The 24,937-nt window shown below is 43.1% G+C and overlaps 1 protein-coding gene across 1 annotated transcript; it reads right to left on the minus strand.

The window, feature by feature from the left end:
* Positions 1-4,814: 4,814 nt before the first annotated feature.
* LOC121607848 (hepatocyte growth factor) lies at positions 4,815-23,706 on the minus strand. Its single transcript, XM_041938850.1, has 18 exons — positions 23,573-23,706; positions 21,874-22,033; positions 21,269-21,381; positions 20,586-20,700; positions 18,716-18,864; positions 17,075-17,195; positions 15,905-16,023; positions 13,235-13,400; positions 13,008-13,138; positions 12,022-12,115; positions 10,629-10,759; positions 9,614-9,643; positions 8,910-9,015; positions 8,413-8,487; positions 7,997-8,146; positions 7,789-7,895; positions 7,158-7,300; positions 4,815-6,648 (listed from the first exon to the last, which is right to left on the minus strand). Exons 1-18 carry the CDS (start codon positions 23,625-23,627, stop codon positions 6,469-6,471), a joined length of 2,145 nt encoding a protein of 714 aa, XP_041794784.1. The 5' UTR covers positions 23,628-23,706; the 3' UTR covers positions 4,815-6,468.
* Positions 23,707-24,937: the final 1,231 nt, after the last annotated feature.

Below are 24,937 nucleotides of genomic sequence, written 5' to 3' on the forward strand. Positions count from 1 at the left end.
CAGAATCTCCAACTGGGAGAGGTAACACACCTCTATCCCCATGAGATCACCCTGGCAGAGAGAGATAGATAGAAAAAGGGAGACAGAGAGAGGGATTCATACAGAGAGAGGTGGAGAGAGACGCAGACAGACTGAAAAAAAAGGAAAAGACGGTCTGATACGGAGTCAAAGGCAGAGACAGACAGAAGGGAAAATAGGAGGAAGAGAAAGCAGCACATTATCTCTGTGTAGAGTCCTGGGAGGAACAGCCTGTTTGTAGAGTGATACCTATCAGCTCCCTGGCTGTCTCGGGAGATATTACTGCACTGTGGTGTACTTTACCCAGATAAAACATCCCTGCATCTCTGATAGAAAGACTCAGACAGATAGTGGCAAGGTGAAAGGGAAAGAGGCAAAAGACTGTCAGACAGTTTGACAGACAAAAGATTGGTGGAATAGCTGATCACTTCCTTTTAAAAATGCATGTTACAGCATAATGGATGAGATTGTACAGAATACATCGCTTGAAAAAAAAACCTGTATGAAAAGTTACATTACATGACAGACAGTGCAGACATATGCCAGCAGAAATAAGAAATCTCATCATCATCAAGTCAGTTTTCCATATGGAAAGTCATTTTTTGACGTGAAGAAGACTTTTGGGGCATAAACTTGGAAGTTGGATGTCACTTTGAGACTCAATGATCTCCCAGACTGTGCCGTTTAATGTCCCCCAGCCTTCCCCTACCTCTGATGATTCACCCTGCTGTGTGTCTGCGTGCCTGCCTGTCTGTCTCTCAGTCTGTCGTGTTGCCTCCTGGGGCCCTGATTGAATAACTAATGATTAATATCAACACAGCCGCTGCCACGGCGACTGATTTACCGCACCCATTGATCCAGACCTTGAGATGTCACGGAGAAAAAAAAAAAGGACTCAGATTGAACCGCAGGCAAGGTTTTGTGAGGCTAAATTATCTGAGCTTGACAACCAAAATTCTGTGTGCACCGGTGAAAATACTGCTCAAGACAGAACATTTCATCCCCAGTTCTAAGCATTTGAAATCTAATCCTCTATTTAACCATGTGTGTTATGAAAAGTAAAGACTGAGTCTGGGGCTTTATATGTATCCACACCTGGTTGCTGCCCAGTATGAACATAATGTCAATTTATTGGCCGATGAGCAGCTTCATTTGAACAGTTGGGGATTAACTGCGTTTCTCCGGGGTGTTTGCAAAGCAGTTTCTGAGCAAAGATATAGCACTTTACTCATGCTTCTTTCTGCCAGATTTTCTAATTCCAGAAATATAAAGCAGGAATTTTTTGACACAAGGTAGCTTTTCTAAACAACAGGACCACACTGAGATAACCCATGGCTGTTCCTATAAGATGTCTCAAAACCGACCAAGGGTTGAGTTGTGGTAACATTAGGAACTGGATTTCCAAATGCACATGAAACAGGACTTGGCAAGCCTGCTTCAGTCTAGCTGTATGATTAGAAAGCAAGCTGCTACAGTACTGAAAAACATGTGCACCCATAATTAGGATGGAAGCTCAGTGTTTGTGACTACACGTCCGATTGTTGGAAGCAAATTACCTCTCACCTTTTCATCTCTGCAGATATCACTGACTCTTTCTTGTCTTTCCCATTCCTTCCCTGCCTTTCCTTGTCAGATTTATTCTGTCATGTTGTTTAAAGTAAGAAAGCTGTCGCCAACATGTGTTCAGCTTCAACATTCGCTCTACTTGTAGCTCTGTTTTGGCCTCCACAAATTCCTGAGGGTAATATCTAACTATTTAGCTATTATATGCTCCACTGTTATCACCAGTAGATGTCAGTTTTGGCTGTCTGCCATTTGGTGCTGGACAGGTGGGATTAGAGTGGAGCTTTTTCGCTGAAAATAGCTTCCTGCTGTACCTGGAAACAAGGTTGATGAGAGTGAACCAAAACACTGAGGAGAAACACGCTAAAACACTGCAGCTCAGAGGGGAACTGCAGAGTCAGGTGCTAATTCCTGTGCTTCTTCATTTTGAGTGACCTCTTTCACATTATACATGAACATTTCATCCACTGTTAATATAAAAAAAGTCATCTTTACAGCACCTGTAAGAAGAAAAAAATTCTAAATGCTGTGGTCAGGGCCGTGAATGTCGCTGATAATCCATCTGAGAAATGAAACTAATATGTATAATAAAAAGTGTAATGAGATCGTCCACTATACCAAAGGAAAAGCTGCAGAAAACAGCCCAAATGAGCTCATTTCACTGCAAGTGATTAATGACTATTTGCTGCCCATTTTCTTCTCGAGTTTGCTTGCTGCACGCCTCATCTCACACATGAGCATTTCTTCAACGAGACGTCAGTCAGGCAGTTAGTCTGTCAGTCCCCAGCGAGTTTATTGAACACTTGGTTTGATTTGGACGGTTGATTTCACGAGCGTTGTGCTTTATTGTGTACGCTGCATATATAGATTGCCCTAAAATTTCTGGCAAGCTCAATGAAATATTATTTTGTACGTTGGAAGGAATCTTAATAAGGGACACAATAGTCTGGAAGTGCATTTTTAAGTTGGGGGAAATTCCATACACATGGATACAAATGCTACTATTCAATCTGATGTTGTATGTTCTGTATATAGAGGAGTGTATGAAAGGACAACCACTTATATAGTCTCTTTGCTGTGTTCAACTGTCTGATGGTTTTTAACTTTGAAAAGTGAGGATCATCTTAATGGTAAACTAAGTGTGGGGATAGAAAGGTGTGTCAAGTTACAGGATGAAATACTGATATGGGAAGGATCATTTATTTTAAAAGCTTTACTATCATCCCACACACACTCCCTTCTGCCTCAACTGTAGTAATCCTACACGTGACACTTAGGATGCACACACATACACAGAGTCCTAAAACTGAAGAGTCCACAGAGATGGGATAAAGTGCCTAAAAAGAGGTTAAATGACATTACAAAGACAACCCAATTAGATTATGAAAGATATTCTTAACTAAGTCTGAAGCTCAATGATCTGTAATGGGAGTCCTGTGGCTTATAAAAGCCTTTCCCTGGAATAATCAGTCTCTCTCTCTCTCTCTTTCATTTTCCCTCTTTCCCTCAACCACTCGCTCTCCCTCGCTCACGTAACACACACATACGGAGGGACTGAGGCGCCACCAGTCGCGCTTAGATCTCTGCATGCAATCAGCAGCCAACTGTGGCAGCATGTGAGAGTACCCTGCTACTTTGTTTGAATTTCAATGGCCAGCCAGCTAGAGATTTAGCTTGAAATTTATCTGGAAATGCCACACTTATCCATTCCACCGACTCAGTCTGAATCCGTTGCACCCGTGCATGAACAGCACAACAGGTGAGTTCTTGGGTACGAGCTGTACTTGTCCCCTCTGTGTGCCAAACTGCATCACAGGTTTGGAAGAGGGGGGAAAACACAACCTTTCAACATACTGAAAATTCATACTGTCGCTGTGATGCCACAAAAAAAACATCTGTTCCTGTCTCCCTTTACTCTTTATGCTGTTATTTTTTTCTTGACTTGTAACTGCTTGAATGAAGGTTATAAAGAATTTATTCTTGTTTGTATATTGATCATTCACTTTGTTAACGATGATGCATCTACCATAAGAGTCATTTACATATGTATCATGTATGTAACTCAAAAACATGTGTATTCAAGCCATTTTGGTAAATTGGACAACTGGGGGACAGAGCCCTTTGGTTCTTGAGTGAAGGTGCATTTCTCAGTCTGTTGTCTTTCTAACACACTCTCTCCCTTTCTCTCTCTATCTCCCTCTCTCTCACACAGTCACGCACACACACACACACACACACACACACAAATGCTTTTACGCCAGCATGAACAGCCCTGACATAAGCCATGTTCTCTGGATCATTAGCCTCATGTATGCTGTAGATCTCACGGTGCACTGAGCCAGGGTCAAGTCAGCCACTCAGTCTGTGAGTGTGTGTGCGTTTTTGTAAGAGTGTGTGTGTGATTGCAGTTGTGCTTCTGTCTGTCTTCTTGTCTGTGTCTACATGTTCTGTCTTTCTGTCCATCCAGCTGACCTGAAGATTAAAGCAAACTTCTTACACTTCATCTCCCTTTGATGCTCCTATAGTGGCTGTTATCACAGAACGCCCTGTTCGTGTGTGTGTGTGCATGTGTGTATGTTATACGTGTGTGTTGTGTCAGCATGAGTGCATAGTGCACACAGTGTGCATGGCAACGGAAAATGTCGATCCCCATGTATTTTCTGCTTGCTCCATAAGTTCCTTAATACTGCATCAATGGAAGCACGATTAATCTCCAGTTCTCAGTCCCCGCTTTCCTGCGCTCTTTCACCTTCACTCACTCCTCCTCTCACTCCCTGACACACACACACACACACACAAACACTCACACACACACACACACACACTCGTTTTCCCCTCGTATCTATCTTTCACTCTCTGTCTATTAAACTGAATAGGGTGACAGCAGAATACTGCCGCTGTACTTGATCAAGAACAGGTACAAGGCTGAAATGGGTGCTGTGGGTAATTATGTGCGTGTGTGTGTGCATGTTAGTGGATGAGTGTGTGTGTGTGTGTGTGTGAGAGAGAGAGAGAGAGAGAGGGAGAGAGAGAGAGAGGGAGATTAGTAAGATTATGGAGACATCTTTATAGTCTCTGTGCTACTGTGGTGCCATCTCCTGGTGGGGAAGCACAACAGCCTTGACTTAATTATACAGCAAGAGGACTGAGACCATACACATTTGCATTCAGAACACTGAAATGGGGCATTCAAAGAATGCAACATTTAAAACATGAAATGGAGGCGAATCTCATTGATTAAAAAAAACAACAACATTTAATATAGTGACAGACATCATAAAACATTTCAAATAATTGCTGAAATTGGGTTTAACTTTTAGCATATTGGATAAGATGACATTGAATTTTATAGTGAATGTACATACAGAGAAAATTAGACAGTACTGTACAACCTGTAGAATATAGCAGCTTGCAGCATCTTTCAGTGTGCGCACATCCGCAGAGAAACACTTGCTCACTCTTGCAAACATAATCTAGTTATAATATAAAGCCATCTCAATCATTTACACCGCTAAACGAGATGTGTTAATTTGTTTCAAGGGCCATTCAGTCATCTCAGTGAAGCCTCCATTACAGACAATACAGTTCCAAAGACCATCTCTTCTTTTCCATGACAAAGTTTGAAGTGACAGACTTTGTGACGCTAATATCAAGAGTGGATTGGAATTGGAGGTCTGCCAAGGTCTGAGTGTGGGGAGAGCATAATTCATTCAGCTCTGACTCAAATGCAAATACACACACACACACACACACACACACACACACACACACACACACACACACACACACACACTCCTGCAGTTTTCTTTTTGCATATGGACAGTGCTGCAGAAGTGTGTATAAAAACAGATGCACACACATTCACTCTCTCTCACACAGACACACAAACAAAATGAATTAACACATAGCGTTAAGGAAATATTCAATTTTGTATAGAAAGAGCACATGTGTACACATTAATGTTACATTTTCTGCTTTTTTTTTCAAATCCTACAAAGGCTGACTACGCACACATTCCTTTCTACACAGAATGCAAAGAGCATGTTCATATATACAGTCTTTGTGTGGCTTCGTGATAACATTAAAATACTGAAGTTTATTTGGGTGTTTCCGACATTATTTTGAGACAGAAACTTGACAGAAAGCTGAAATGTAGATAACGCACTGTACATCATTTATCTGCCTACCTCGACATTCATTTCTCTTGTCACAGATCTATAAGACCCAAATCACCGTTAGAGTGTCACAAATACACTCGTTAAAATACTATGTACAGTAAGGACCACTTTATCTAAGCCCCTGGAGATGCTTGGTAAGAGTGCCCTTAACATTGCCCTACCACTGGATAGTTCTCTAAGTGGCCCATTGATGTACTCTACAGAGGGAGCTGCTGAACCACTGCACTTTGGTCTTCAAAACATTCAAGTAATGCCAGGAATCAAGAATATTCACATGCACACATACCACCCTGGTGGATTTGCTACCAAAAGAAAACCATGAAAAATGGATGACACTAAATTTGTGTTGGTCTGCTCCCAACTCCATCAAAGACATCTTGCTTTGTTACGGTAACGTTCGACTTATGTCGGGTCCCTTCTTTTACTAGTAGCTGCTCCAGCAGTTCATTTCTAAGATATGAACAGTGTCAACTTTTTCTTCTCATAATTACCATCAATCCCCCATCAATGATTCTTTCTGGTTATGATCTGTTCACAGTGTTTCCCCACCCATTCATCTATTAAGAGTGCATCCTCAGATCAGATTCTTGATCTGTGGGCTATGTAGGTATGAAAAACATGGTGGCCTGAGTGCATTGCTGGATTTACAGAAGCAGAGGCTCTAGGTTTGATTTAGGGCCCCGGTTCTCTTTTAGCCTCTGTCGAGCCCCTAGGCGATCTCAGGGTTGGGGTAATATTTGAAGACCTTGTAGATCCACTGTGTGTAGAAGGGCACGTTGATGAAGATGCCAGGCTGGTTGGCCCGAGCACAGCCTCTGCCATGGACGCTCACTCCCACAATAACCCTGATCTCACCATCCTGACACACGAGGGGGCCGCCATAATCCCTCTGCAAAAGAAGAAATAGATAGCATATTTTTCTACGTCACTCGTTGAGAAATGGCTATCATCACAGTTCGCATTTATGACAGCGCTGAACGAAAGCAAAATGCATTTTCAGTCTTTCATGGACAGACAGCACCATCAGTATCTGTGAACATGGACAGCTCTCTTTCAAAGCTAGAAACCACAAAACCAAGGCTTTGATCACTGATGAAATTTAGTGCAACAGTCTCCAGCTGCTCTATTTACGACGGACTGAATACTAAGCCTGCGGATTCAAAGAACATTTGTTTGAGATTTGGATCAAACTGCGCTTTGAAAGCGTTGTGTTGAATCAAGGCGCAAATGCTCTCATGAATTCACACTGAGAACAATTACTTTATCCAAAGGTCTGCAGGCCTGGTCTTGTTTACCAACAAGGACTGAACACACCATGTGAATTCTAGTGTGGATTCTTCCTGCAGATCACTGAGATGGTTATTTGGCCTCACTACAAAAAGAATAAGAACAGTTTACCTCACACACTCCCTCATTCCTCTTGCCACCTGCACAGATCTTGGTGTTGGTGATGTGGAGGTTCCCTCGGTGCATCTCTCTACACCTCTCATTAGTGACAATCGGCAGGTCGACCGCCTTCAGTACATCATCGTGGCCCGTGCCTGGAAGAGTTTGAGGTTGCACTTTATGGCTTCTGATCTGTTTGCATCGTAAAACTCTTAAAGCTACGATGTAACATAAACATAATACTGTGCAATAATCTAGCACATTTCCAGATTCAAGAGCCAGAAGTGAATGAAGTCTGAATGGTTTATACAGAAATCATTGCACATTTTAACATTTATTAAAAATATCAATCTTCTTTGGTCTGTATATCAAGCCACCCAATAAGCAGTGCGAGCAGTTGAGAAAAACATATGGCCATATGGCAAAAGCTATACAGCAACCAACTATTTAAGAGAGGACTGTCTTCCAATATACTTTTTGCACCTCCACCTTATATATACATAAAAAAAGAATACACATAATAATCCAGGACTGCTGCAGGAGAAATGCAATATAAATGCAATATATTGCAAACCTGGGAGACCGGGAGAGTATGTATTATATACAACGGCTGTAGTGAATGTAGAATATAGAATATCAGTACCTTTGGTCTCACCCCATCCATACATTTTACATAATCTCCCTTCTGGGATGGAGCACCCAGCCACAGGTAGCTGAATTGTATGGACATTGTCTGCAGGAAGCGCAGGCCTAGACATATTTAATGGACACAGAAAATACAAAGCATGATCAAAATGACACACACAACTATATATCAGTATATCTTTGAGATTATTTTTCCAGGTACTCACTTAGACAGCCTTATAAGAGCTAAACTGGAGCCCTCAGGACCACATATCACATGAGCTATGCTGACTTCCTGTCTCTTGGACCAGTCAGGAGCACCCTCTCGAATATCTGAGACTCCCAGCCACACCCGATACTCACTGAGGTCTGGAACACTGGAGAGGCACAAGACAGATTTAATGCTTAATAAAATATTCTCCATTTATTTCTCTCTACAAGCTCAGGCTGATCAGGACAGACAGTAGCAAGTGAAGAGAGTCGGTTAGGTGCTTATCCTTGAGTATATAGAGAAATTCATATGAGCTGAAGAAATAAATCTTACATTTAATACACTGAGGGTATAAAAGAAAATGCACTGACAGTTCAAGGTTCAAGCAAAAAGAAAGAAATGACATTAACAGACAGCGAGCACTGAAGTTACCATGAAGAGAAGCACTGTCTGTCAGTGAGCACCCACTCCTCTCGTATTAGTGAGCCCCCACACCAGTGCATCGACCTGAAACAAGCACAAAACACAAATGGCACATTTGAGGACAAACCTAAAACAATAGAAGCTGTGAAACACGAACACAAACTGATCATTGGTAAAAACTCTACATTGGGAAGTCACAGAAATCCAGTTGTTTCTCAAATACATCAAAATGTTATTATTCTACCATTAACTGATATGTCATACTTTAGTTTATAGAACATTCATCACATCTCAAACAGTTTGCTCAAATGTTTGCATGCACGCGTGTCTGAGCATAGTGGAACAACGTTTGAACCGGCGGCTGAAAACACAAATGCAAACAAAACAAAACAGAAAACAATTCAACTGAACTTTTTGAGAATTCAAAGGTGGTCTGTGTAAGGTGGCCTACTGTTCTTCTTCAGTGGTGGAGGAAAATGTGTTGAATTTTAAATGCCCTGCCGTACCCTTTCTGTATGCTGACCATCCAGCTGCCGTCTGATATGCCCACTGGACCTCCTCCCACGATTCTGGTTCTCTTATGGACAAAACACCCCACAGATGACAGCTCACCTGGAAATGCAGAAACAAACACACACACACACACACACACACACACACACACACACACACACACACACAACATTTCAATATATCTCATAAGTCATATGTGCACAATATATGTCATAAGTATATTTAATTTAAGGCATACATATGCATTCACAGGCAGAGATATACTGTGATTAATGGTGACATATTGTTTAATGCAAGGCTCTTGAGCTGCCTAATGATCCACTATAATCATCATTGTACTGCAAATAAAACACAACTAGTTAACCGATGAGGCTGTTAAATAAGGTAATTACCATCATGTTCATATATCACATGGATGCAATTTGAACTCTATATGTCGAGAGATTAAGGGGTTCATCTTTGAATTATTGTGTGCAGAAGAATGAGTCACACAGGCAGACCAATGCGTACACACACACGCACTCCTATATACACACACAAATACACAGAAACAGATGCCACCATGGACAGCTGGACATAAAAGGGACTCAACCAAGTTCGGAAAACGCCACCACTTGCCTTGGAGGCTATCAAATACAGATCATAGCTGAGCCGCTCTCAAACACAGACAGACAGACGAGCTGACGGGGACACTCACCCAGTGGAATGCTGTTCTGTGAAGCATCACCTGCAGAGAGGAGAGCAGACAAACAAGGGATCAGTGAGTATTAACTGATACAAGATAAGAGGAGACCTCACACCGGGGTGTACATTTCATACAGCCACGGCCACCAGGGCCCTTGTTTTTGTCTGACATGTCATGATAATTTTTTAATCTGGAGGGCTTTGATTGTGACAAGACCACGCTACTCTGTGTGTTTGCAAGTTGTATCTTTTTAGCTTTTTTCAATACACTTCTCCTGTATTTCCAGGACAGCCACTCGTTTCCATTCATTTCCTCACAGTACAGAGCCTGCTTGTGCTGTGTAATCCATCACAGTGAACATCAAGTTTAATCTGTTTAACATTATATTATTCATGCATGTTAGCATAGATAGCATTACCTCACAGCATTAGCAGAATTTTGACAAGATGCCTCACAGTGACAGACAAGATACATTAAAATGTATAAGACAAAGCAGCATAGCTGTGATGTAAAGTACAAACAGTAAAATGGCTAAAATGACTGGTATGGTCCTTAAACTGCTGATAAAAATAATGTATAGAAAATGGATCTTTATTTGCTAGAATAATCAGATACCTGTGTAGTTTTGATAGAAACACAATGCCACCAACACAAAATTATGACACACACACACACACACACACACACACACACAAAGGCACACAGTCATGATGCCTCTGGCTCTTGGTCCATGTGGGAATAGTTAGAAGGAGCCCTCCCTTGTCTTCCAGATGAGTTGTGAATCTCCTCTGACACACACTGACCTGCGAGTGTAGACAGATCTACACACTGCAAATAAAGAGTGCGTGTGTGCGTGCGTGAGTGTGTGTGTGTGTGTCTGACCGACCACCAGACAAAGTGCAAACAAAACCACAATAGTTCTATCTTACATCAAGAAGTATGGCAAACTTTCAATCTCACACAGTCTCACAGGTTGCTTTATGTGTGTTAATGTGTGCCCCCTTGAAGGTATTCCATGTACACTCACATGGTTTTACATGGCAGTAGTCCCAGGGAATGGCTGAGTTGTTGGTGTAACACCAGGGACCATGTTTGTCTTTATCAGGGTTTCTGCAGTAGTTTCCCTCCAGGCCAGCCATCAGCATGCCTCTCTCACCACTAGACAAACACACAAACACAAAAGATCCAATAACTAATCTTTCATCAACATTCAGTAAGCCCCAAAGACAATTTTCAAAACAAAAGGAAGGTTTTTTTTCCCTTCAAGGGAAATAATTTGCTTGTTGATAAAAGGAAAAAGGATTTACTGGTGATTTATTACTATTAGTAAAAGTGGAACAAATTTAGCCAGATAGGATCTGGACAGTCAAACTACACAGCTGTGTAGGCTCTGTCTCTCCGGACAAGATAAGAAGGTGATCTGCAAAGGAATTACTCACTGAGACAGTATGCACCCACCTACACTCACATATTTAATACACGCTCATGCAGACTTATCCCACACATGAGGGTATTCTCAGAAGAATTTTAAAACCACAAACAGAATTCTTTCCCACACTGAATCCCTTGACCAATAAGGTAGAGAATTGTAAGGGAAAAAGGGAGACATAGAGGGAGAGGGATGCTGGGTACCAAATCACAGCGATCCAGATTTCCAAATCTGTGTTTGTGTGTGTTGTATTTCTAGCAGCTAGCAAAACAGCCAGCTCTCACTGTGACTCCCTAACCCTGACCTTTGACCCCTGGGCAGGAGCCAAGCAGTGGAGCTGATTGGCTTTGAAGTGCTCCTACAAAGGAGGGGTTTGGGGTCAAAGGTGAGGAGTGAAGTGTATATCCCCCAGCCAAGTTATCACTGGGAGCCATTCCTGCTGAGTTAGGTCATCTTCAGGGAAACACTTCTCTAGCCATTAAGAGGTGCAGGAGAGGCTCGCCACGGCACCCGCAGGAGCCGTTTTCTCCTTTGAGAAACAAGAGGCCTGGCCTGATCCGTTAACAACAATACGACTTAACAAGAGGTCAATAATGGGGCGCCTCCCTGCACTAACCACCACGTCTCAGGTTCACACACATGGTTCTCGAAAACGCAGATCCGTCCGCCTGCACGCTCGGGCTGTCCTGTGCGAGTTAGTGCAGGTTAATTTCTCAAGCATTCTTTCTCCTGTTGAAACCCATGAAATTTGCATATTTTCTGCTCATTATTGGTGGTTTCCTTTGACCCGATTGTGCTTTTAAAAAACCCTCTACACTATGTTAGACTCTCTGATGGGTTACGTGTACTCGGACCGTGTGACATCTTGATCTCTATTTTAGGCAGACGGGCTTGTCTGCAGTTTATTGATGGTGCAGGTCTGTTTTATACATCACAGTGGAGTTTGGGAAAGTTATTAGGTTAGAAAGTAGCAGGGATCCAGTGGGGCGACCTGTTGCTGTGGTCTCTCCAGGGAGCACAGGGCAGGTTTGATCTAGTCCTTGACTGCTCTCCTTGGTAATTCTCTCCGAAGCCTTCATAGCAGTCTGTATTTGGACAAAAAGAAGAAATAAAATGAGACAGGCATTCTGAACACATACTTCACGTCTGTACAAACAAACAGCTTTGAACAAAAAACATACATAATAGGCAGTGACAGTGCTCAACATTACTAAGCCTCAGTAAACCTGCATCACCACAACAATAGTTTTGTGCATTATTTGACATACAGTATTGTCGTACTACAGACTATGAAAAAAAACTGAAGACTGCTCAATTATGCGCAAAAGAATAAAAGCAGCTCTTAGTTTCTGAGCTATCGTGGTTGTCATTGGATCTAAAATATGCAGAGCTGGGAACACAAAGAAGCCGTCCACAACGATGCCTTAGAAAGACCCAGGTCATAAAAAAGGTTTTGAAGCTGTCTGTCACTCTGCATGTCACTTCTATGTGGGAACGCTTTCAGTCCTTTAGGGTAGACCACAACACAACCTCAGAGAGGGTTTACAATCCCATTGCAAGGCCATCTCAAAGATGTATCCCTTAGATCCCTTGGGAAATTTGCATTTGTGTACTCAGCCATAGATTTACATCTTTTACTTCCAAATCTCTTGCTACCCCAGAAAGAATCCCATCCAGCACTAATCCTTCCACTCCATCTTTCACTGTCCAGCGAGACCTGACGATCCTGAGCTGCTGTCAGAGTTGGTTTATGTGAGACGCGGTGGTCAGTCCTTCCCACAGGCCTATAGGGCTACACTTATCCGCAGGGACGGAGGCAACGTGGTTACAAGCAAATATGTGCGGTAACAGTGTCTCATGTGAACACCACGGTTCACAAAATATGAAGCTGCAGAATGTTTCTCTGCTTCGGATGTAGAGAAATGCATCTTTTCTCTTGCAGTTTTGCGTGTCGAGTAAAGCTGTTTAGTCTCTCACCGCTGGGCTTGTTTGGGGTGCCGCACTGAGGGATGTTGGTGCAGAACATCGTGCGGACTCTTGGGTCCGTAGTGAAGCACCAGGGGAATTCTTGGCCATCTGGATTCCGACAGTAGTTTTCTCTCAGGTCTCTGGAAAACACAGAGAAAGTCATCCAGTAATCTGCTGTAAGTGCATGCAGGTGGGTGAGTGAGTGGATGCATGTCTTATGTGAGAGTCTGACTCACTTGCAGGGGTAGGCTTGAGGTATGAATGTGTGGTTGTGGGGATACTGAGAGTCCCAGCGTTGGCAAGTGAGTCCGGTTGGCATCACATCTACTGTCCCCCTGTAGCCCTCTCCTCTGCCCTGGTAACACTCGGTTGTTTCCACCACATTACTTTTAGGAGGTGTTTCTGTGACAGAGCATAAATATATAAAGATGTGGGTGACGTTGGTCAAGGTAACATACAGAGTCCTTCAGCCTTTTCCATTATCCCAAGCTTATACATGTTTTACAAGGTAATAAAAAACAACTATGCAGTTAAAGCTCTAGATCTTGTGGTGTTATAGTCAAAACATGAAAGGTGGTTCAATATTACCCAAAACAACAAGCTTTATATTTCCACATTTGCAAGCCCTGTCGCTCTTTTCTCAAAGACATCCACTCAGCAGCATGCGAAGCACATGTGTGTACATGTACGGGATTAAAACACTGATAAAAATCAGACTGAAGCACAGACGCTAAATGGAAACAGACGCTCAGGAAGACAATTTCTGCTGACGGAAAATGGGGAAACCTTAAGCCTTTAAGGTTATTGAAACCTACAAAGACTTAACTCCGTACTTTCATGACTTACTTCTTTCAGCATTTAAAAATATCGAACAATGAGGAGTGAGCAAATGGAGGACAACACACACAAACAACAGGTAGCCAATGATTATAGTCGTGTCACTATGAGCCAACCCAGAAGTCCACGTTGCCACTAATTTTCACATGTGATTGCGTCAAATTAGAAAGCAACATTTAACAAAAACAACTTAAGCTGCGATTTGCACGGGGAATTCAAAGGCACTGATAAAAGCCAAATTTGGTTGAAATGGTGGATGGAGAGATTTGGGAAACAAGGACTGTGAACTACAGAGCTCGAGGTCAGTGAACTTTGTAAGAGGGAGGCGAACTTCAAATGAACTGTGGCCCTGCACTGAAACCTTGATGAACCGGACTATAGATTATATAATAATACTCTGACATGCATGGCACACCACACATTTTTCCATTTGCCTGCCCTTCTATTATTATCTCCCACTCACACACGTGATGCAGAGTTCCCGATTCCAGTTGTAAAAATCCCACAGTGCAGGATTTTATCGGCCGACTGTCAGCACCAAAACGTCCAGACTGCAACAGACCGGGACGTGTTCAAATCAATTGGTCCAAAAATTCCAGCGTGTCCACACTCTTGAGTTTTAAATTGTGGACATGAGAGCTGCAAATACTTTCCTTTATTTGGTTATATCAGGCTGTTGTAGTACATGTACAAACCATTCTAAACATTCATGAGCAGTAAATGATTTAGCGTTGAGGAAATATTGATTGTGACAGTGCCTTTGACATGATGAATGGCTAAACAGCCTCAGTGTTTTGGCCACCTGCTCTCCAAAGAATGGCTCACACTGCGGCTTTTGAAAACCTACAGCATAATGAGGCTGATATGGCCAAAATTGGAAAAACAAGGCAGGAAATCTTATCTGCTCTATTTTGCTTTATAGAAGGCCTGCTCATTATGTACGAGTTACACAAGTTCATTAGCCTGAACATTGCGCATGACTGTATCCAACGTTGTGCAGAGGAGCAGATCTTCAAGACTCTAAAACAGACATTTTCTGTCCATACAATGTGTCTAAAAATAGATATGCACTAGATTTTACAGTAAACAAAAGAGCAGGCCTTGACAAAAGAACAGTTTGTCTCTCTGTCTCTTGCTCTCTCCTCTCTGCCTTGTTTTGATTAAGACTAACTGGGTCGTAAACTTGATCTGTTCCCAACAAACTCCCATATCAGAGAGTGAGAGACACAGAGAGGGAAAGAGAGATAGAGAGAGAGAGAGAGAGAGAGCAACTTTTAGAGAGGAAAGAGCAGGGGGGAACAGTGAATCACTGGGTCCACATGGAGGAGTGCCAGCTAGTAAACATGGTGCCAGGACTGCTGATGATTCTAGCAGGCAAACAGGCCAGTCACAGACTCAGGAGAGAGAAGCTGAGCCCAACAATAACACCCGCGATCTCTCTGGTTTATGTTCTTGAGGACCACAGTGGCTGCCTCCGTTGCCTCGTCACTGATTATGGGCCAGCTGAAGGCGTACAGTATCTGCTGGTTTAAGGGTAAAGGCGCAGGAAACGCAAAGCCAGACGTGACGCATGCACCCAGCTCTTACACATCAATCACGCCGCTTACGCTAAGTGTATGAGGTGTAATGAAAGCGATCTGCTTGTAGTGTGTGTGACCCTGGTGTTGTGTCTGTATGTGTAACAGGAGGTTAATGTGGAGCAGTAACTGAGCCCTGCGCAGTTTGACCACCACACATAAGAGCTGGCATAGAACAATAAACAGCAGGCCGGTGGCGCAGGGGAAAAATAAACACTCTGGCTATTAGAGAAGACATAACAGAGAGCCAAACCTAAGAGGGGAACTCTGTGTGTGTGTGTGTGTGCACAGTTGTGTGTGTGCGAGTGGGTGTGTATTTCGTAGTATCAGCCAATGAGAAGAGTGGTAAAATTAAAGGTACAGGAAGCTGTAAATTCTGTCTCAGTCAGTCACACTTCATGGGCCTGTATGGAAAACAAACACACCCACTTAACATGCAAACAAATTCTAATGCATTCAGCTACACACAAACAAACATGCACTAATTCTTACCACAAACTTTGATGTTGCAGTACTCCCAGGGTGTGTTTGGATCCGTGGTAAAGCACCAGGGTCTGTGGCGTCCGTCTGGGTTCCTACAATAGTTATCATCCAGGCCCTTGTCAGGGTACCTAATACAAAAAAATGCAATATAACAACCTCAGTGTTTGGACAAAAGCTACATAAGTTTGAAAAGCAGAACCCAAAACAGCGATCACACTCTTGCATGACCCATAGTGCAACTCACTAACATGGAGCTAAGTAACAGAGGCACGAAACACGAATTGTCACATCATTCTTAAAGCCCAGAAGTACCCGAAAAGAGAATCATGTTTCCATTTTACTTCAGAATCCTTAAGAGGACAGAGTAGAAGTGGAGAGACAATTCACCGTCGCATGCAACAGAAGCATTAATAACTGGAATGGCGCAAGGACTCCATCTGTGAATCTGCTCAGAGCTCAGGGGAGTGAGGAAGATAATAGGCCGCACCACTACAGGTGTTCGACAGTAAGTCATCCCAAAGTCCCACATCCCTCCAGGCCTCCAGCTTCAAGGCGCGCAGTATCAGGCTGTGGGACCCTCTCATTACATTAGCGCTATGAGCAGTCTGGGACCTCGTTTACACAAACACTGGGATGATTAAGGATGTGTTAACGAGTCCCTACTAATCCAGACCACCTGCCATCCGACTAGCTGGAACCCTCTCCTGACACAGACGCACAAGCCCACAGCGCTCTCACACACACACACACACACACACACAAACGTCTTGTAAGGTATACTAACACAGACTTAGACTCTTACATAGGTCTGAGCTTATCTCATGGCTGGACACGAGTCTGTTTTAAAATTTGCTGAGAGCTTAAAGGAATTTTGGCCAATTAAGTCAGAATGAGGAGTTTTCCCAGCATAGTGCTCCTAAAAACACACAATTACACACTGGATTCTCACAGCATTCCTTCAGGGAACGGCTCCAAATCACTTCATCTCCAGAGTTACTCACAAGACATTACTACATGAACTTATTATTACATAAAGTATTCTCATGCTTTTTGCTATTTAATTACGTATCCTTGTGTGTGCGCTTAAGTATGATTGAGCATGCTCAATTTGGAGTGATGCAGATGCATGCATGAGTGTGCCTGTGAGTATGTGTGTGTGTGTGTGTGTGCGTGTGTTACCTCTCAGGGTGGTACAGGTGTTTGTGTGGTCCATCCAGGTCCCAGCGCTGGCATTCCTTTCCACTCTCTGTGTGGTCCATGGGCCCTCTGTAATCTTCCCCATTACAGTTCATACACTCAACTATATGGCAATGACACACGCATGCACACACACACACACACAGAGAGAGAGAGAGAGAGATCCACAAACACACAGGCAACAGCTTAGAGAAACACAGAATCAAACTATTAAAAATGTATTAGCATCTGTTTGCTGTATTGCAGCTGTTGGAAAGAAACTCTGACCACTTAACAGTAAAGAGGACCGCCGACACATGATTAAGAGCACAGAATGACAATAACTCATGATACTTTTAGTAGTGTAGTAATGGGTTGACAAAGCAATAAACTTAAGACATAAACATAGTGGATCATTTACTTTAATACATTTTAGTTCATAATTTTGTGCCTCAAAGTGGTTATGTAACATTTTGCAATAAAACCCTTTATACTTGTTAGATCTCCCTTAAGTTCAGACATTATATATATAAATACACTTAATATATGAAAGCACATATTATGTGTCACACTAACGAAGGCAAGGATCTCTTTGATGTAGGAAAGTCACCATTTGTTGCATGGTGAGTAGTACACACTGTCTAGTGTAAACAACAGAGAACATGCATATTAGAAACAGATGTTCATAAGTCCGCTGCTGTCATGACAGAGCACATTTAATACCACAGGCTGCATGTGTATGTGTGTTTGCGCACGCCATGCTTGTGCGTCTGTGCGTATGTTTCCCATTAGGACCAGCTAATTTCTGGAGAAACCCTTCAAGCCATTTTCTTCTGAATGAACGCAGGCTTTCTATCAAAATAAAAAGTCATTATCTCTGCTGTACAACTTGTGATAACCCTGTGGGACACCATATGTGCGCTGGACAGAAAGAAGGATTCCCATCCTGTCTTATCGACCCACAGCCTGGTTCCTCATTAACGTGATCCAGTGTCATACGTGCAGAGGAAACAACCCCTCTGACAGCACGAATCCCCAGGGATTAGATAACAGAGGTCATTATCATCCCTGTCTTCAGGAAGACATCAGTGCCTGACAGTAATATTGTGTGATATAACATAGAGGCTGAAACACTGGTGGGAAAGTGCTTTTCTTTCATCACGACCAGACAAATATCAAAGTTTTACTTGTACAAACCCATAACTCAAACTCAACAGTTTCCTCCCGTGTGTGCGACAGAGTTGGATAAAATAGCTAACAATTTATCCATAGGAGACGACAAGGGATTAATATCCTCTAACATTCCCAACACCAGCCTCTTTAGGTTCAAACCGCTTACAAAACCCGAACCTGATGGAATGAGAGAGGACAGCATAAACTGAACCACACACCTGGAAACAGCTGCAGCTGGCCTCCGAAAATAAAGAAAACCTGTGCCCCACACACACACATACGCACACGGAGCGCAGTTCGAGCCAGCGTTGCTTAGTCCAAGGCACTGTGTGATTGCCTAATTTGCTGCAGCTCATTTCAGACGATCAAGCCTCAGTCGGGGAGCAATTTGCAACATGAAATGGGCATTATTTTAAGATGAATGTCTGTCAGATGGATGCAAAACATATTTTGTGTGTGTGTGTAGCCTACCCTGTGAACACTGTGGTATGCCGCACTCCTGGTGTCTGAGGTGTGGCCGGGGGTCAGTGGTAAAGCACCACGGCCCAACGGTGGAGTTGTCTGGGTTGCGACAGTAGTTTTCTCTGAGGTCCTTCTTCCTGAACTTCTTCGACATGAATCTGTCAGGAGCAGAGCCGCAGTTACACAAACAGACACACCGGTTGCCAAATGTTTCAGCGAGCATGCAGAGCAACCTGTTTTTGAAAATCCAAGGCCACAGTTTCTGTTGTCCTCTTTATAACTCCGGCAGGATGACAAATTCTGTACGCATGCTGCTTCACTTTGATGGCTACAAGCTGCCCCTCGACATGACCAGCAAGAGTGTAAAAGTGTAAAAGTAACCGACAGCAACGCCAAAGGATCGGACCGTCGATGACACAATGTTATTAATGAGAGAAAACACATAAATATGTAGAAGCAATGTTAGTTTTCCATGAGGCTGGTTCTGAACGTACTATAAACACACTGACAAATGACTCATTTCTTCTACATCAGGCACGCACATGGCTGTGGTCACAAGTTGCGATGATGGCCCGTAGCGTGGTCTTCAAGTCAAGCTGTGTTTTTCCACATGATGATGAAAAGATAAGTTCTGAAGTAGTCTGTCAGTGGAGTGGGTAATGACAGGGACAGACATGAGAAGGCCTTTGCTGGGCAATCAAAAACGAGGAGAAACCTTTTACTGATAAAAACGCAATTTGTTCTTTTGTGTGTGTGTGTGTGTGTATGTGTCAGACTTTCCCATGCCTGTAAGTCAACTGATAAAACATACAAAGCGCCTGGGTTTAATTGCCTGATCTACAGAGACATTAATAGCAGTCTGATAAAGCAGGTTCACAGGAGGTACAAACATACAGTGCCCTCTTTGATCCGTCTGCTGCAGTGACAACTCACTACAAAGCCTTTCAAAGTCATTTAATACCTCTGAGCAGAGGGGAGAGAGAGGCGGGGAGGTAGCATGATGTTCAAGGATAGTAAAAGTCTAAGATGAGGTGTCGTGTGTAGGGTTATCTGATGGTTATTAATATCTGGCACATGATAAACTTTGTCCTTATTTCACTGGTATTTTCTCCTCAGTTCCAACATTATCCTCCATTGACACAAACTATTGCACAGCGTAGCATCCATGGGCCTTCATCTTCAGTTGGATGTCACGTCACGTGTTTTCTTATTAATAGTAAATCCATTTGTGTCATATTGTCATGTTTCAGAATCCATGACGGCAATTTATTTGACTAAAGATAAAACACATCTACAAAAGTCTGAATATCTGAGACTTAATACCTCGTTAGACATTTTTCGAAAGGATAAATGCTGTTATCTCGTTGCTTACCAGGCAATTACTTAAGATTAGTGCTAATTTAACTTTCGTAATCCTACAGAAGCCATTGCCTCACTTGCATCCCTTCTCTTTAAACTCCACTTAATTGGCTCGTTTTCAGAGGGCTGCACTGTATCGGAAAATAAGGCTGCATGTTGAAAAATTTGCTTTATGTGGATGCACCTAGAGCTTAACCAAAGACTGCATATTAGATACGATCCTAATCCCGGTTAAACACACACACACTTGCACACACACACCTAGATAAACAGTAGGGCCACAGCAGGAAATGATCTGTGACTCTGTAAAGCGTTACAATGAGGTCAGTTCTGATGAATGACTTCTCCCAGGAGCCTAATCAACCCCTAATATATCAAACTCATATACACATACACGCGCATACAGACTAGCCCCTAGCTACTAGCTAATTGCATCACAAACAGGCCAGCCCTAATAGTAAGAAACAGCTTTAACACTACTTTGTTTGACATTGTGGTGAAAAGTGCATCAGATTCTTACTTGTGTTCATGAGGGATAGGAGAGGCCCAGGCCTGGCACAGGATCCCGCTCGCTGTCACTGACCTTCGCCCCCTGTAGCTCTGACCTGTGCCCACAATGCACTCCCTAACATAGTCTGAAAGAGAGACAGCGGTAAAACAGAGCCAGTGAGTAAGATGGGCCAACAACCTGATCGCAGTGTTAGTGTGCACAGAGCCTGTGCAGATGATGAAGAAAACAGACAGAAGGAGATGTTCAACTATAACGCTGAGCTTAACAAGGCCACGACAATGCCAAAAGCCAAATCTGTTTTCCTAATCTTGTGCAAAACATTTGGATCCAGTAAAATAGGCTACACAGCTTGCACGTTCGCTGTTGTGGTCAGTCAGAGTCAAGTGGGTTGGGGGTTTCCATTGTTTACACAAACACTGCTTAATGACAGAAAATGAACCATAATGTGCTGCAACACAATAAACATGACAATGGTCCTTGCCCTTCCTTGACTTTCTCTTGAGGGATTATAAAGCTAACATTGCTCTGAGTTGAAATTCTCATGCATCTTTTGAAACAACTGAAGCAGCGTTGCTGAGTGGAAGCGAGCCTACGCAGAGAGGTTTTTTTTCTGACGGAAAGATGTGGTGACAGGGGGAGACGCCACTTCAGTAGCAGCTGGTAGAGAGAAGAGCTGGAACAGCAGAGGGCACCTTTCTTTTGATAGAGTTGGTAGTTGAAGTCCTGTTGGCTCTGAGCTCCTGGTGAGTTCCTGTCGAACGACAGCCACTGGCATTTCCTGTTTTTATGATCATAGAGGAACGCTCTGGAGAATAAGGAGGAAAGGAAAGGAGCGAGACAGAACGGGGGAAGAGTGAAGTACATAATGGTCAGCTTTCTGTCGCTTCTCGTAGCAAAAGGCCACTGAGAGCAATTAACACCACTGTTACATGAGTATGCAAAGCAGTTTGGAGGCCTGCTAAACCAGGTGGACAACAATGCATTACATCTGTGAAAAGCATAATTAAGGAACTTGAGGAACCACCACTTTACCCTTTGTGTTTTGACAGGCGTCCTCATTGTGGGAGAGCTACCTTACCTGTTGCTGAAGGGGTAATGACATAAAAAACTTTCCTGTTCGTGCTTTGCGTTCTTTGTTTGTTTGTTTGATGAATCATTTTTTTTATTTGTTTAAGTAAAGGGGGAGACTCTGCGGAAGCGTTTTAGGCGTTCTTCCTCTCCTGCACCATAATTCTTATTTACTATGGAATTCAGCTGCGGTTTCATTCTAAATAAACTAAACTAAGAGCAGACATACCTGCAGGTGAAGGGGAGTCTCCTGTTGCGGCTGCAGGCTTTGGCACACTTGGCCATGCTCAGCTTCCTGCTTTTGGTCAGGTGGGAGGAATCAGGAGACACGACAGCCAGTCGTATGCCATCAGTCTTCTGGTAGTCCTGGAGCGCATTTCTTCTGCCCTCTGATGAGGAATTACATAACATGTCCATGGCCACTCAGTAGTGTTTACAATTACACGTTTAGCAGCCACTTACTGTAAATTAGAGCAGTGCTTTGCTCAAGGCCACATTATGCTGTGGACAAGCTGCTGTGGTCAAACCAGAGACATCCTGGTTATTTGAGTCTAATATCTTGCCTTCTTTGCCACCAGTCTGCCTACTTCATAGTTTGTTTCATTTTAATTTACCTTTTATCTGTGCCGTGTTCTGTTAATATAAGGTAATTTGAATCGTGTTTTATTTGTAAGATGATACACAGGGTTAATTATCATTAAACATGCACACAAACAAACTGGCAAAGCCTTCGCTGTGGTCTGGGACACAGTGTCTATAATCTGCTAATGAGCCCAGCTAGACTGAGAACAGTGGGCCTCAGCATGACAATGTGAGAATTAGTCTGCTTTAACTGTTATTAATCTACAAGACCTAATAGGATGCACAGTCATTTATCTGTGGCCCCCAGTGAAACCATGGCTGACACCCACCCACAGAAACACAGCGAGGGGACTCAGTTCTGTGTCTGCACGGGGCCTCAGTTGTTGACAGGTTCTCTGCAAAATCAAAGAGCCAGTTAGACATTTACATTTGGACAGAAAACTCACGCCAGCTCCTCCTTTCTCCTCCTCCCACCTGTTTCAACTCTCTGTCTATATCCACTTCAGTCGATTCAAGAGCTTTCATCAACAAAGAAAAAAAAACTTCATCCTGTGGTGTCTCTGCTGGAGAGGTGTCTAAAAAGCAGTCGACTCTTGGAAGAATCATGCAAACAGAAAGACTTGAGAACTGGTGTTTCAGATCCAGCACTTGGGTGTTTTATGGACGTGTTGAGCAACCTGATGATCGCAGAGGACCGGGGGCATAGTGTTTGTCCGATCCTCAACTTGCGTTCAGCGGCTCGGCAGTTTCTCTGCCTGAGTGCCTGCGCGCAATGAGGCGCAAAATCGCACTCTGTTAGGACTACAGGATGACTGAATCACTAATTTGATTTTAATATGGGCCATTTTGCGGGACAGTGGGTTGTATCTATTCAATTTATCACAGAGTGTATTTATCTCGTGATCCAGTCAGATAATGTATGTCTTAATGCGTCCCTATGCGGTGTAATGCGCACTACAGGGATTAAAAAGCCTCTGCTGGATCATCAATAATGGCAAAAGCGTCGTTTTCATCCCTGTCCATAAAATGATTATTTCTTCCAGAAACGGCCAACTTAAGAAATGACTGTGCTCAGACATTAAGAATCACACAACTTAACTGTCTTCTTAGAATTAGATGCGAAAAATAAGTGATTTTCTGAGCAGACACAATCCTCACATTCATTGTAAATACCGACACTGCAGATAGACTGTCGGGATGTTGCAAACAACAGAACATAATAAAGTTACCCTGTATTAATAAAGCTCCTCTTAACTCGCTCTGTTCTTCAAACAAACGCGTTCAGCACCAGCTCCAGCCCGGTGGCGGACGTCTGGGAAGCGACCCGAGCTTTTCGCCAAACTTACCAGAAGAGGAGATGATGATGATGAAGAGTCCGAAAATAAGCTTGTAAATCCACATCGCCGCGTCACGGAGCAACAGTTCCTGGAACAAATAGTGAGAATGCTGTTTGCTGCGCTGTCGGACTGCAACCGGGGGATGTTGCTTCCACCACTGCACAGATGATGCGTCTCCTCTCTAAGTACTTCCTCGCCACCCTCCCTCCCTCCCTCCTTCTCTGTGCGTGTGTATGACTTTATCTCTCTCCCTCTCCCTCCTTTTCTTTCTCTCCGTCCCTTTGTATCTCTTTATCCATCTGCACCCCCTTCAATTTTCAATTAAGCGTTCTTAATTGGCCTGAATGTCAACATGCAATATTGTCAAACATTTAGTGCCACTGCTGAAAATGGCAACACAATTTTCATATCCTCATTATTTTATATGTCACTCTGTATGTTTGCATGTGTCATCAGGTTATTATCTATTACCACACTCAATAACAAGACCTCCTTTATAAGAAAATGTTACATTACAAACAGATTGTGGTTCTGCCTTTCTGTCTTTGTCTAACTTTGTTCCTCCACCTTTGTGTCTGTCCATCTACACCATTCAAAACCTATGGAAAACCCATAAACAGCATTTATTCAAACAGTATATACAAGGACAAGGTGTCCTCAGAATGTAGCAGAGGTCTTATGGTGGCATACAAACATATAAAGCATCGGGACACTCTGATCTGTGCAGTATCTTTTTATTCAGTAAACAAATATCACAGAAACACAACAGTTTGCGGAATATAACAATAATTGTTTTTATTCCGCTGATTCCGTGTCCATCCCTCTTTGTCACGCAGCAGCATCCCACTCAATCATCTTCTTGTATCTTTTTTTTTCTTTCACCATCACCAAGCAGCACAGTTTGCAAAGTGAAGCAGACATTGGCAGGCGCCTGTCAGCGACTGGAAATTCAGCAGGGATGTAAGTGTGTGGGGTTGTTTACACTACTTTCCTCCTTCCTCCCAGTGTCAGATAAGAAGTGAAGTTACTGGTGGGGGCTGGGTGAGGACAATCCATCTCCTGAGTGTCATCTCTATTTCCAGCGATGACAGCGTTGGATAGGAGACGTGACACTTCGCTGGCCTTGGCATTTTCTCTAAACGCCTCTGATGCGGCAGTAACGCTGACAGTCAGATGGGGTGCACCGTAAATAGAAATCACATTAGCTATCACAGTGCAAGACTGAAGGTTACTGCACTGGGGGATTCCTGGTATTTTCCTTAAACTCACAGCATGTGTACCAAACAAAACAGAGGAATAGGTGGACAAATATGCAGGAGGAGACAGACTCGATCTCTGTCTTCTCCCTGGTTCAATGAGTAATGCTCCTGCAGC

This window comes from Chelmon rostratus, chromosome 6 (assembly GCF_017976325.1).
Source record: "Chelmon rostratus isolate fCheRos1 chromosome 6, fCheRos1.pri, whole genome shotgun sequence".
Lineage (NCBI taxonomy): Eukaryota > Metazoa > Chordata > Actinopteri > Chaetodontiformes > Chaetodontidae > Chelmon > Chelmon rostratus.

Coding starts and splice junctions, on each gene's coding strand:
- LOC121607848 (XM_041938850.1), bottom strand. CDS start 23,627: ATGTGGATTTACAAGCTTATTTTCGGACTCTTCATCATCATCATCTCC. Junction 9,644..10,628: donor CTACTGCCATGTAAAACCAT/GTGAGTGTACAT, acceptor TCCTCTCTGCAG/GTGATGCTTCACAGAACAGC. Junction 7,301..7,788: donor TGGATGGGGTGAGACCAAAG/GTACTGATATTC, acceptor AAACTCTTCCAG/GCACGGGCCACGATGATGTA.